General features: G+C 46.6%; 1 protein-coding gene across 1 annotated transcript in view; it reads right to left on the bottom strand.

Annotated features, from left to right (window-relative positions):
* Positions 1-14,531, bottom strand: part of GARNL3 (GTPase activating Rap/RanGAP domain like 3) — a 125,026-nt gene that overhangs the window by 38,672 nt on the left and 71,823 nt on the right. The window contains exons 8-12 of the mRNA XM_039861460.1: positions 12,796-12,859; positions 10,812-10,838; positions 4,796-4,871; positions 4,167-4,265; positions 1,929-2,062 (exon numbers count right to left, since the gene is read on the bottom strand). Coding sequence (XP_039717394.1) covers positions 1,929-2,062; positions 4,167-4,265; positions 4,796-4,871; positions 10,812-10,838; positions 12,796-12,859 — 400 coding nt within the window. The remainder of the gene's footprint in view (positions 1-1,928; positions 2,063-4,166; positions 4,266-4,795; positions 4,872-10,811; positions 10,839-12,795; positions 12,860-14,531) is intronic.

Genomic DNA, 14,531 nt, shown 5'->3' with positions numbered 1-14,531 from the left:
TTTTTTTTTTTTCCGTAAAGGGCCAGACAGTCAATATTTTCGGCTTTGACGATCCTATTATCTCTTCGCAACCGTGCGGCTCTGCTGTGACAAAAGCAGCTCCAAATGAGTGGACGACACATGAATGGACAATTTATAATATATAAATGAGCGGGCCCGCCTGTGTTCTAATGACATTTCTTTAACCAAACAGGCAGAACGCTGGATTTGGCCCACTGAGTCTGAGGTTCAGAGAGGGAGCTGGGTGGAGATGGAAGTTTGGGTATCGTCGGAATAGAGAAGCTATTTAAAAGCACGAAACTAGATGAGATCATCGAGAGAGCGAGTGAGGGTAGAAGGAAAAGAGAAGAGGAACTGAGAACTGAGAGAACTGAGCCCCGGGATGAGGTGACGCACAAAACGTGTGCGAGACCACGGAGCCGGCTCGTGGCCGAGCTGGGACGGGGCGCAGATGTGGCTGATCGGGGCCTGTGCTTTCGTCCCGCACGGGGTGCTGCCGTCCGGGTCCGGAACGCTGGGAGCCAGTCGGCAGTGCCGGCCGTCACAGGGTGTTAAGAAGGCAACAGAGAGGAGCCAGCGACGCCCCCCTCCTTTGTGGTTTGGCGATGGAGGAAGGAGAGAGCTGGAAGAAGTTCCTGTGGTGCCAGAACCTGCAAAAGCTTCGTGAGTTTGTTTCTTGACGTCAGACTTGGGAGGGGCTCGGACTATTCCCTTAGTGTTCCAGATGTCAAAAGGCCATCAAGATTTTACGAGCCGGGCTAGCCTCTGACTTTTGCACTGTTGCCTTAGGCCCCCGGGAGACCACGGCAGGGACAGAGAGAGGTGCAGGTTAGTGGTCCTTGTCTGCTCTCCCAGGAGCAGGCATTGTTAGGTATCACTAGCGTCCTGCACTGTGTCTCTCTTCCCACCTGCAGCATCTTCCTGGTAATAAAGACAAGTTCTGATTGTCAAAGCCCAGGCACTTCCTGCTTCCACCTGTCTTTTTCCGAGTAAGTCTGAAGCCAGAACAAGCTTACAACCTCCAGCGGGTCTCCACTGCCGGGAAGATGATCCAACAGCTCCTTACCCCAGGCCCCGATCCGTCAAACAGAACCAGCTCTTCCCGCCCCTCCCCGCCATGTCCCCAAAGCGCCTTCACAGCCTCGACTGTGACACCACATTTAGTCCACTGATCTGCCTTGTGTCTTTCCCCCTTCTTGAAATAAGAATTACAAATGCTCAGCCCCATCACGTACCCTCTCTAAGTTCATATTTCTCACAAATCTTTGCTGAACTGTTCATTCACATTCGTGACATATATTCATACAGATGCCTTCGATGTATAAAAACTGGATAAGAATATAATAAAAAGTTAAATGAACTGCTCCTCCTCCCAAATCCTTCAAAACCCAGCAGCACGTATCTTTGTTAAGTCTGAATTCCATCAAATAGAAAAATTTTCCCCTGGAAATGGCCAAGTCCCCAGGGTGGGTGAGGAGTGTCTCAGGCAGTTTTTTTCCCCGACGTGGCACAGCCCACGGAGACACTCGGTGTTACGCTCCTGCACTAACCTGAACAGCACCTGCCAAACCACGACTCAGGATCCACTTATTCTATGTCCCGGATAATCTCATTTTGACAAGACACAAGGCACCTTGAGAGGAGTCACAGAGAAAAGGCAACGCATATGCAAAACAGCCTCTTGGGAGTCCACAGAACCACACTCGCACACATGCAAATACACCGACACGTTCACACACAGACATGCATGTGCACTATGCCTCTGACCCTCTGTCAGTGAGGGTCGTTCTTCCTAAGGCTTGTGGAAAGTTCAAATACACAGACTGTCAATGACGTCCCTAAACCGGCACTTGCAGAGCAGCTCAAGTGTTGACACATTCCTCTCTAATTCCGTGAATCATAACGATGCTTTCTCCGCATTGAGCTCACGGTTCGAAGGTCTGTGTGTTCACACGTACCTGCTGTTTGTTCTCTTTGGAGTACGGCAACATGGTGGACACGTGAAACATGATCTCGTGCCCTTGGTACACGGTATACACCGAACGTATCCCTGTGGTATCATCTGTAAAACACAAGCAAGCATTTCGCGGGCGCAGAGAATTCTGGGACTGGAAGGAAACAGTTTCTATGTGTGGATGGCGGGTGGGGGTGGAGCACATAGTCACTACAGCCCCAAAGCTCATTCTGGATTATCCATCTCAGGGGAAGCAGCACTAAGGATCCTGCGCAGGTGGGGAGACCTCTTCCTCCCCTTCCAAGCTCGCCTGCTGTCTGATGCACGCCTCGCCCCACGGCGGAGGAGGTCATGAGAAGTCTGGGCTGACAAGGAGAACATGCTTCGATTCCTTGCCATCTGGTTACTGCTGGTGTCCAGGACAAAATTAACACAAGGTGACATGCAAATAACGATCATGTCCACAAAACAGAAGGAATATAACACTGGCAAAATGCTTTGGAGTCAGGCGGACCTGGATTCGAGTTCTCATTAGCTATGTTCCTTTAGACAAGTCATCTTTCTCTGTGCCTCAGTTCCTTAATTTGAAAAAGGAGATGAAAATCGTATCTAACTCTTTGGGATGTTTACCAGATTCTCCCTCTAAAGTGCTGAGCAGAGTGCCTGGCCATAGCAAGGGTTCAATGGATGGTGCTTTTGAAGGTAAGAGAGAGGCTGAGGGTTGGTGACGGGATGATGAATGCGTGTGCAGGCATTCCCGGATTCACCATGTGCACGTGGAGCTTGTCGGGGTGAGGCTGGGACCTGACACCTGGGGCCAAAAACTTCATCCCTGCACCTGCCAATTAAGTCATCAAGGTGCAGTTCTCACAAATCGCCTAACCTTTCCGTCCTCAGAATCGGTGAACGGATGCCAACGTGGGCTGGCGGAGAGCTGAGGCTCCCAGAGGGGAGAGGTACCCGGATTTGAAGCCTGTCAAATTTAGGGCAAATGAGCCTTGCATCCCCCGCCCGGCTCACCTCAAGGACCGACCGTGAAGAGCAAATAAACCGACGGAAGTGAAGGCACAGGGAAAACCAGAAATGCCACACAATTGTGAGAGAGCGTCAGCGACTCCAAATCTAAACTCGTGATCTTACTTATCTCCACTCCTCAGACTCCTTCGCCCACACCGCTTCCCCTCGGTGTTCCCAGTCTGAGCCACCCCCCGCCCAGCTGCCAGGGGCAGAAACCCAGGTGTCCTCCGTCGTTCCTTTTTCCTCTTTATCCCCACGTTCAATCAGCCACAGGAGGTTCCTGCCAGTTTTACCGCTACAACCGCTCTTGAATCGGTCCTCTGTCCTCCCCGCCACTCCCAGGCGAGGCTATCATCATCTCCTGCTTGGACTGTGCCAACAGCCTCCTAACTACCAGCGGCCCCTTCTCCCCCCGGCAGCCAGCATGTTCTGCTCAGAGGTGCGATCCGATCCCGTCACGCCCTTACTTAAAACCCCTTAGTGACATCGATTCCATTTACAATAAGATCCAGCATCATTAATATGATTTCAAACTCCCTGTGGGATCACCTTCCCCCTTCCTCCAAGTCCCTCTGCTCCCGCTGGGCACAAACTAAGGTATTCTCTTAGTTTCTAGAACATATCATGCTCTTTCCTGCCTTGGAGGCTTCACACGCTTCTCTGCTTAGAATTCTCTTCTCCCTTCAAGATACTCAAATTATTCCCACTCATCACACCCTCTGGGAAGCCTCCTGGGTCTGAATCCCCAGATTAGTTAAAATGCCCCCATGGCACGCTGTACGTTTCCTTCTTACTTCATCCAAGTACTTAGTACTAAGCTATCTGATAAGTATCTGCTGAATGTCTGTGCGTCCACTGGACTGGAAGGCAGGGACCACGTTGGTTAATCCATCGCTGTATTGCCCGAGCCTCACACAGTCCTGGCATATGAAGATGCTCTACGCTCAGAATTCACGGGCAGACCATGACTTCTGCCACTCCTAGGGGCTGTGAGGGCTGACTTAGTCTGGCAAAGCTCAATGGAGCCACCACATGTGTCCAGGGGCCCCATGTCAGCCTGGGTGTGAATCTCCAATCCCCTCTTATCCTCTTAGTCCATCCCTTCCTCCATCTTGGGTACCACATTCAAATACAGATCGGGATAATGACAAAAGCGGTACAAACGACAATAGAACGAATCGAGAGGCCAGCTTACTTTTGGTGTCCAGACCTCCACGGTAGCCTGTCCAGCCCTTTAGAGTGATCGTGTCACCCAGGAGGTTTAAAAATTTTTGAAAAGCATCACTTCCGATTTCTGTAGGGAGACGTAAAAGTGTGAAGAGAGTATGGTACCAACAAGTCCTCATTTTCTAACTATGCGCTGAAGTCGCTTGAAAATTAGCGAGGCTCTGCAGATGTGTGTGGTGGGAGGGAGATTGAAGTCACGCTTCCTTTTTCCTGGAGCCCATGTAGGCGGGGCCACAATTCCCAGGAATCCAAGGAAAAGAAAACTACAAAATCAGACCAACCAACCTTACCCCTGCCCGATGGGGGTCCCGGGTGTTTAGTATTGTAAAATGAAAATGTCACTACTGTTTTCATTAATAATCAACAGGAATTTAACATGAAAGGTGCTAAATAACAGGAACATGGCACTATCTTGTAATTGGGCGACATCTGCCCTACAACATTTACCCTGAAAATCTGCCCCAAGTTTCATAAAACTGCTGGCTATTTCTTTGTATTAAAGACTCCAAGGCAACTGGCAAGATCAGTTTAGATCGTTGAAAGCGTGGGGAAGCAGAGCGGGGTCTCCATCAGCGGAAGAGAGGTGAGGACACTCACCATTGCTGAACATCTCGTCATCAGTGAGCTGCCCGTCTTTGGCAAAAAGAACCCCGAACTTGAAATTCACAGAGCCCTTTACGACAAGACAACAAAAGGTGGTGACTTTCATTTTATCATCAAAGCATGCACGGTTATGAGATGCGCTGGTCGTGAATATTTAGGAAAACTGCCAGGTGACCAGGATGGACACTAGGGGATTCCTCCCTCCCCTCCAGCTCAATTCGGACCCATATTAATAACAATCATTCCTTTATTTTTATAGATTGCCTCAGTTTACAGGTCAATCTCTACGCTTTTATGTGAGTTAGTTCATTTGTAATGTCGTTCGTTGCTAATGGCGCCTGCAGGATGCCAGGCCCACGCTTCTGCAGAACAGAGCTCAACATAAGTAGCTCATGGGACTCCCTGGACCGGCACCATCTTCTGATGACCCCAGTTGGCACACAGAGAGCTCAGTGTGATTCGAAACTCAACACGACACTCTGAGGCTGATACCTGTTGACTTTCAGAAACAGAAATGAAAACTGTAGGCAAGTTATTCTAAAAGCTCACCCTTCCACTCAATTCCTAAAGACATTTAAGCTCAGAAATTTACATAACAGATATGGGGGGAAGGGAAGGCAATCAAGAATTAGCTAGTACAAATGGTCGGTCTGCTGTCTTCTACTTTAAACACTGAATTAAAATCGGATCCCATGAGAATAATAAATACCCAGTGCAAGGTAGTAGCTTCTGTAGAAGAAGGGGGAATGGGATCAGGAGCTCAACTGTATTTTTTGATATATATGTTTTTCTAAGCCAGATACTGTGTTCACAGGTCTTCATTATATTATTCTCTATGGTTTTCTTTTTCTTTTTTTTGTATTCTTGAAGTATTTCATAATAATAATAATAAAATCTGAGATTGGAAGAGACTCAAACTTTGCAAGGCTGGTTGATCCACTACCACATGGAGGATTCCTGGTGGTCATTAAGACACAGACAAGGACAAAGGTGCTTTGCTTAGAGCATTGGCCGGTGGGTCAGAGGTGGGGACAGGGCAGAATGCCAGGCTTCAGGACAGCTGGATCTGGCAGGATTAAGACTATGAAAATCTAAAGGTCTAAGGCTGTGCTTCCAAACGTGTCCCTGTCCCCAACACACCTGAGGGACAGATGCACACCCATCATGAACAGTGGTTTTTCTATATGGTGGTTTTCTATACAGAGTAAGGGGACACTCCCAAGCTGACCCTCCACCTGGAGCCCTTTCTACAGCCGGGACTTCTCCACATAGGTCTCAGCTCAAATGCCACCCTCCCCCAACTGTTATCCTCTGTCATAGCCCCTTGTTTATTTTCTTAGTAGCGCTCTGCAATTCTTTGATTAAACTTGAATATTTGTTTCCACCATTGAATACAAGTCCCATGAAGGAAGGATCATATGAGTCTTACTTTCCATGGAATCTCCAGGGCCCATCACAGTGCTGGCTATAAGGGACAGGATTAATAAATATTCATGGCGTAATCATGTGCAGAATAAATAAGAAAAGGAACATAGCTGGTCAGATACAACTTATTTCAAAAGCTGCCTCCAAGCAATGACTTCTTTGTCTATTTTGGAAATGACAGCAATCACACGTCCCCAGGACTCCGGCACCTCTTCCATTCTCAGTGGTCCCTTAAAAGCACCGATAGTAGTTTGGGGTCTGACAGGTGACCCTCTTAGGACAACAGTGTAGAGACTAAAACACTGGTTCTCAAACTTGGCCAGGCATCGGAATCCCCTGGAAAGCTTGTTAAAATAAAGGGGGCTGGGCTCTGTTCCCAGAGTTTCTAATTCAGTTGTACTGGGAGTGGGGGGCCCAAGGGTCTGTATTTCTGACACACTCCCAGGTGATGCTAATGCTGTGGCCCAGGGACTCCACTCTGAGAACCACTGGATGAGAGGAACAAACAGCAGAGTGTCAGGAGGCCCAGGGTCAGGCCCGGCTGCGCTGCTGGCTCGCAAGCCAAGGGTAGAAAGAAGGTCCGGGTCTGTCATAGGGGCCATGAACCATGTACTAACAGCCTGTGGAACCAGAGGGGCCCTAAGCCCCCCGAATCTGCACGTTCACGTTACAGACAGGATGCCTGAAGCCCAGGGAAGGCGAGACTCGCCCCAGGCTGGCACTGCGTGAATGGCAGGACCGAAGCTGCTCTTTCCAGCGCCATGGCACAGTCTTCCTAGGGTGGTTTTCAGTCGAGTGACGCTGAGAGTGACAAGCAGAAATGGGGCCCACTGCTGCCTGATCACTGGCCGAAGTTTTTCAAAGCTTTCGTGGGGCTGCTCTGCAATTGGCATCATGCTACCTGTCCCCTTGGCTGAGGACCCCTCCTGCTTCAGGTGGAGACCCCAGAAAGACCGGTGTTGCAAGGCCTTGTGAAGTACTTGAAATTACTTACAGGGTGTCATTTAGGTAATTTTGTTTCTAGGACTTCCCAGATGACATCGGACACTAACAGAGCTTCCACTTATCTCTAGAAATCAAGTATCACTCGATACAATGGATAATATTTTGGAAGAAGACAGTTTTTAAGAGGGGCTGGTTTGATTTGGGGATGTCTAACCATCGCGGATCATGTTTTAACAAACCACTCGCCCTAACCTCATTAGTGCCTCATGAGGCTGGCTGCTGGAACTTGGGGGGCGGAGGAGGACCAGACCTGGGCCCTCTGAGGTGACCGACTGGTGGAGGGCATCCATGGGGACTGGTTTCCTTAAGTTCTGCTCAGACGCTTACTATAGAGATAAGCTCATATCTGTAATCCTTACTGATATGGGTCTTTTAATTTAATAAAGAAACCATCTGTCCTTTTTATTGAAATGATTTAAGGTGACATTTATGATCGCCTTATCACAAATTTTGTAACATGTATATGTTACTTTACAAAACTGGGATTAGATTTTGAATACTTAAACTGCACACAGAAAACAGCATCTTTATTTTTTTTTCCAAGATTGTTTAATTATTATCTAACATTTAAGCTCTAAATTTTGAGACAAAATTCAACATGATTATAAACCAATGTATACTCAGTCACATTCTTGGGAATTTATAGTATGCTAGGAATTCTATTTCTTCTGAGGAAAGTGAAGTATGAGGGTAAATTAAAGTCCTAATGATTCCAGAAGAATCTTTTGGGGTCAAGAAATGATGGCCTGACTCAAACTGGACACCCCTGGTTCCTCGTGACCCTGGTTTAGGCGGTGCCTCCATATTTCCGAGATCCACGTGTCCCCACACGTCTCTCAGCCGCTTCGTGTGTATCACACCTCGGAGCCACGTCCTCTCCTGGGGGCGCCTCTCTATGCAGTGAACCAAACTCGGGTTTCAGGAGACAGACAATACTTTGCCAAACAGAAAGCCTTGCGGGAACATCGCTAGAGTTCTTTATTAACCTTTTCCCTGCCCATCTTTGCAGCTGATCGCTAATCACTATGATTGGGCAGAGTTGGGATAAATGCTCCCGGCTGAGAAGCTGGAGGCATTAAATAGCAGAGCCCTGGCCTCACGGCTCTCAGGCCGGGTCTGAAAGATGGTGGCCACTGCTCATATCTCCTCAGAGACACTGGGGTAAAAATATTCGTTATGTTGTACACGAGTTATATTGTAAGGAGGACTCTTGTTGCTTCAAGCAAATATCCCGTTGGTAAGAAAATAAAATTGAGAATCAAGAGATCAGCTACTTATTTTTCAAAAATTTGGAGATCCCCAAAAAACATGAGAGGACATGCGCCAAATGGTTTACCAGGGTTCTCTGAGGGCGGGTGGAGGTGGCAAAGTGGGAGGGGCTTTCGCACTGTCCATTGATAGATTTCTGGATTGTTCGTTTGCTACCACGGGCGTGGGCAAGCAAGCACTCTGTGGGTGCTCCATAAATCTCTGTAAATTAACGAGTAGAGTGATTTTGAGGCATAAACACGATACATGGTATAATTCTAGTTTTACATAAAATATAAAACTGATAGCAAAACGTGATACTACACTAATACTAGTTTTCCCTGTGATCGCAGGTGACGTTTTCCTTTTATGTTCTGTGCATTTCTGTGTTTTTCAAATGTTTACCAGACATGTGTATTACTTTTCTTCTTTGCCTCTTACAAATTACACATGGAGTTCATGATTTCTTTAGCAACAAGCATGATTCACACATGGATAATATACAGATGAAAATGTAGATGTCTCCCTTTGCCCGCTCCCTGCTGCATCCCAGCCTACACCTCCACTGTCCGGCCCGAAGAATCTCCCGCCAACGCTCCGGGGTACAGCTGTTCAGCTCCCACCGCCAAGTTCAGGAATCAGCTGAGACGTCACTGCCTCAGAGAAACCGTCCCCATTTGCTCATTCTAGAAAACCTTACTCTGTTTCACTTACCTCATTATACTCTCTTTAGATCTCATGGGGCTATCGATAGCACCATGTTTATGTTTGTTGGTTTACCTGTTTAGTTTGTCTTACCCACCATGAAGAAGGGACCCTGTCTTGTTCATTAGTGTGTCCCCAATGCCTCAAACAGTACACGGCACACACACAGTAAGAGCTCAATATTTGTTGAATGAATGAATGAATGAATGAACAAATGAATATACGTATCAATCTTTGCTTCTTTTTTCCAATAAACATTATGTCATGGAAATCTTTCCAAGCCAGTAAATAAAGGTCCACCTCATTCTTTTTAATGGCATCATAATATCTCATAATCCATTCAATCAATACAGAATTCACTTAGTCCACCAACAAATATTTACTCTGTGCTCTCTATCTGCACCGTTTCAGGATGTGGGGTTACAGCGGGGGACAAAACCGAGCGAGTCCCCGTTCTCGTGGTACCTACCGTCTAGTGGGGGCGACAGATAAATAAATAAATGAACAAAGACACATGCGCTAAGAAGGGAAGCAGAGCCGTGCAGGAGCGGGTGAGAGGCATATGCCATTTCAGCGTGATCGGCGAAGGCCTCTCTGAGCAGATATCCTAATCGGCTAAGAGGGTGACCCATGAGGATATCCGGGGAAGAGCATCCCGGCGTTGGGAACAGTAGGCTCTTGCTGAGAAGGTGGAGTAAGTCTCAGTCGATAGGGACAGGATAGAGAGTAGCGTGAGCCGGGTCACGCAGGCCCCAGCAGGCCACGATAGGGACGCTGGGCTTTACTTTGAGAGGGATGGGAAGCCGCTGGCGTTTTGAGCCTAGGGACGACCTGATTCGACAGGTTTTAAAAGGACCATGTGGACACCGTAGGAAAACGAGAACAGAAGGCAAGAGCGGAAGCAGGGAGAAGAGTCAGAGACACTGCAGAGTCCGGGCGTGAGGTGATGGGCTGGTGCCAACGAACTGGCACGGTCGTGGCGGAAGCACTGAGAAATGTTTGATTTAGGGGTGTAGTCTGAAGAAGGGTCAACAGGATGTACTGATGGATGAGATAGGGGGTATGAAAGAAAAAGACGTGTTAAGGATTTTTCCAAATTTGGCCTGAGCAACTGGATGAGTGATATTTACTGAGAGGCACAGTATCTACAAACCAGCCTCTATTTACTCAACGCCTATTTATAATATTTTGGATACGTCCCTGTGTTAGTTATGTACTTAGAAAACCCAATACATTTTTTAAGTGAGGCAACGGGGACTAGAAACACACAAATAAATATGACATCCCGTCAATGGAGTGTGTAATAAAGTGCAAACGCCTTGTCTTTAATTTAAGGAAAATCAAAACCTCATTACCCTGATCGTGAGATTAAAATGTGAATATTTCTAAGCCAGATTTAAGTAGCTTGATGGCTTTTACCTCTTTATAACTAGCTGCACAGACAATTCTGAAATATACCTTGAGAAACCAGTCAGTAACGTCTTTCAGTGATAATAGACTCACACTGTGCAAATCCAGGCAGGGGTTTGACTGAAGGAAAAGGTTGTTTTCATGGAGAAGGGAGAAGCACATTTATAAACATGGAGGCAGAGCACAGCAGGGACTGAGAGCTCATAAAATTACTCACCTCTTGTTCTTCCAGAACCAGCAAGTCCTATCAAATAAAGTTTGAAAAGTTATGTCCATGCTTTGACCTTCTGTGAAAGCCAAGCTTCAGTTTACTGAAGTTTATACTACTTCCTCCCTGCCCCCCGCCCCGCCCCCAAAGTGCTTTTAAAATTCAAATTTAGCGCTATGGATTTTTATAAAAGACCTGGTCATTTCGGAAAGTCATGTGATACCACCACTATCTAAAAACAAAGATGGCGCACAGCAGTGGGAAGAAACCCACGGACACCTAGATTTCTCTATCCATTTAAAGCTAGCTTATCACACATTGCTTCTGGAAAGATTTTGGCCAAGAAAAATGTTGCTACAGTAAAGTAGTCAGAAACAGAGATTTAACGTTTTTAAATAGCATCAGCCACCTTCCCACTTGGCGGAGAGACGCCTTCTTTATAACAATTGGCTTACTTTACTTTTTGGGTCCAGTGATTTAGAAGAACTCTTTCCCTTCTACCTAAAGCCTGTTAGAGAAATCTCCAGAAATCTGATTGACAGCTGTCAAACTACTGCTGCTCAGTTGCACACTCACGTGCACACACACACACACACACAGGATGAGGAAGGCTCATGAATAGTTCTTTGTTAAGGGAGTCAAAACGTGAATGTAAGAAAAGCATGAAGTGTCTTTTGTTATGATACAAATAGGGACAAGGTTGTCCCCTTTTATGGAGAGAGAAAGCAGGTAAGGATGGCTGAGCGGAGATGAGCTCAGCTGAGGGGGTCTGCTCAGCTGCATGATGCAGAAAGAAGCACCAGAGTGGGCACTGTGGGTTTTGGGGCCTTGCGTCTGGGGGTCTCATCCAAGCTGCAAGAAGAATTAAGAATAACCCGTACAAATGATGTAATAAAGGCACACTGGTACCGGCCTATTTATAATTCTAATCTGTCTTTAAGTTTGCTATAAAAATTACTTCTGAGCACAGCATGGCTTAAAGCGGCTTGAAGTTTAACCTCACTCATTTCTGCCTCAGTTCCTTTTGGAGTGTAGGCAGGCTACCTGTGATATTTTAAAAATTCAATTAAAACGAAAGATAAGGGAATTCACCCAGCTCGGGGGTAAGCTGAGAGTCAACAGCTTTATGCTAAAAGCTTATTGTATTTTAAAGGTGTACAGGAATGAGCAGGAAGGAGCTCATCCTTCCATCCGTCCTCTTCACACTGTTTACTTCCCCCAAGGCAGATTCAAGCGTGAGGCCTCTCCGCGAGAGCCTCTGCGGCCCCCCCGCCCTTCCAGATGGAATCCCAGCCCGTCACCCCGGCCTCTTCCCTGTCACCCAGCCTTGGCACGCCCAGCTCCTAGAAGCTCCCTGACACACAGCTGGCACACTACTAGTGACGGCCATGTTCACATGTTTCGAGGGGAGGATTTCAAGGCAAATTGGTTAGTTCGGTAGACATTTTTCCGATGGACCATTACCTATGACTCAGGGTTTTTTCTTCCCAGTGTAGACTGTTTTCCCTTAACCATAAGTTCAAAGAAAACAGGATGACAGTCTGGATACCCTCCGTCCTCTCTGGGACCCAGCACAGCGTTCTATGTGAATTGGATCTCAAAAAGCACATTTTGCATTTTACTGATTTCGGAAAATCTCTCATTCCACATCATTCTATATCGCTCAGTAAAAGGATTGGCTTTTAAGCCCATGAGATCTTTCTGAGCACAAACCCTTTGGGTTCATGGATCAGGGATCATATAGCTCAGCGGTTCTTAGTTGTGTCTGGGCCTCAGAATCACTCCCGGAACTTCTGAAAAACCCAGGTTCCCAGCTGCTCCCTCAGAGCTACCATATCAGAATCTCAAGTGTGAGGTTCCCTATGCGGACGTTTTCAAAGCTTCACAGGTGATTGTGGTGGGGATCGTAGGCTAGGAACCACTGATGACCTGTCGGTCCCAATCTAACACTGCGATCACATTTATACAAGTACAAAGCAGAAAGTTCTGTTACCTTTTGTATCTCAGGATGAAAAATCTCCCTGGGGCCTTTCTCAAATTTGTCCAGATTCATGGCACTGCAAAAGAATGGACAGAATGAGTGAGCCACAGTGCGGTGGAAACTTAAATAACGTGGAGTAATCTCAGTTCTTTAGAGCAGCGGTCCCCAACCTTTTCAGCACCAGGGACTGGTGCTCCTGTGAGAATCTAATGCCTGATGATCTGAGGCGGAGCTGAGGCGGTGATGCTAGTGCTGGGGAGCGGCTGCAGATACAGACGAAGCTTCGCTCGCCGCCAACCGCTCACTTCCTGCCGTGTGGCCCGGTTCCTAACAGGCCACGGACCAGGACCGGTACCGGTCCGTGACCCAGGGGTTGGGGATCCCTGCTTTAGAGAAGCTAAATAGTATCTCCTAGTAAATCATGGAAGGGCCTGGCCCACAGGAGATAAAAACCCAACAAAGGAGGAGCAGTGAATAGACATATAAATATATGACAGAAACCAAATACTGTAATGTACTTAACTTGTATAACTGTCACTAATGACACTTACATAATAAGGGAGGAAAGGAGGAATCGAGAACGTCTGTTTCAGAAAATCTTGACTAATTTTCATGATCTTACTTTTATTTACTCAAAAAGTGATTCGTTGACATTTACACAGCAATTAATGATAAAATGAAACGTGATTGAGGCCACCTGCTATATCTTTCTTCCTCTGGCAGTTGCTCTGCCACTTGGGGCAAAAGACCATCTTTAACAGAGTTGTTCTTTTATGTTTTACTCTGGACGAGCAGCATTAACTTCCTCTAGCCTAAGTCCCCCTAGAAGTAGCACAAGGAAATTGAACTAGATGATCTCTAAGGCCTTTCCAGCCAGGATTCCTGTATTTGTAAGTGAAAGGTAAAAACACTAGCTAATGTTTATAAAGTACTTACTTATTCCAGGCACCCTGCTAAATGCTTTCATTTCATTTAGTTTCCATGAGGCAAGTACTATTTTATCCCCATTTTAAAGATGAGGAAATTGAGGCTCAGTCTATGATAACAGCTTGTTAAGTAGCAGAGCCAAGATTTGAACTCGGGCTTATCTGGCTCCATAATATTGATATTTTAATTTCTTTTTAAGTTTTCAAGTTCGTGATTGTAACAAATGAAGATAAACTCTTTTCTTCAATTGGCAGCAACTGTAAAAGTTTTAATTTTTCACAACTTTCAAAACATTTTCTTGCTGAAGCGTGCTCTGGCTAGGAGTGGTGGGCTGAGAAGCGAGGGCCCTATTCATATAACTAAATGAAATTAGAACTAAATGAAATCCCTTGTCTTTCGAGGCAAGTTAAGATTTAGAAGCAGCAAGATATGTCTGCGCTCAGCAAAAGTGTTAACCTTGTCGCTGATGCTTTCTTCACTTGGGCTTCAGACCACTCAGAAGAAAAACCTGAAGCCCTAGAGCAGAGAAGGGAAAGTCTGCAATTTGGAGACCAAATCAAGCTTAAAAATGAGATACGAATTTTTTACCTTCTTAATTTCGGTGCCCTTTCATTGGCCAGATGCCATTCTGGCTGAGAGAGTCAACTTTGACATTCTAAGGGACACTATGGCAAGTATGAGCTGCCTTGGGAACACGGCAGACACCACCCCCACTGGCACCTAGCTGCAGCTGAACAGAGAGTAAGTCACCAGGGCACGGAATAAGCTCTCGTAGTCACACCATATGTCATTAGTGGTTAACGGCCCGCGCCCCGGAGTCA

This window comes from Pteropus medius, unplaced genomic scaffold (genome assembly GCF_902729225.1).
Source record: "Pteropus medius unplaced genomic scaffold, Ma_sr-lr_union100, whole genome shotgun sequence".
In the NCBI taxonomy this organism is placed as follows: Eukaryota; Metazoa; Chordata; class Mammalia; order Chiroptera; family Pteropodidae; genus Pteropus; species Pteropus medius.
This window is presented reverse-complemented; position numbering and strand designations above follow the sequence as displayed.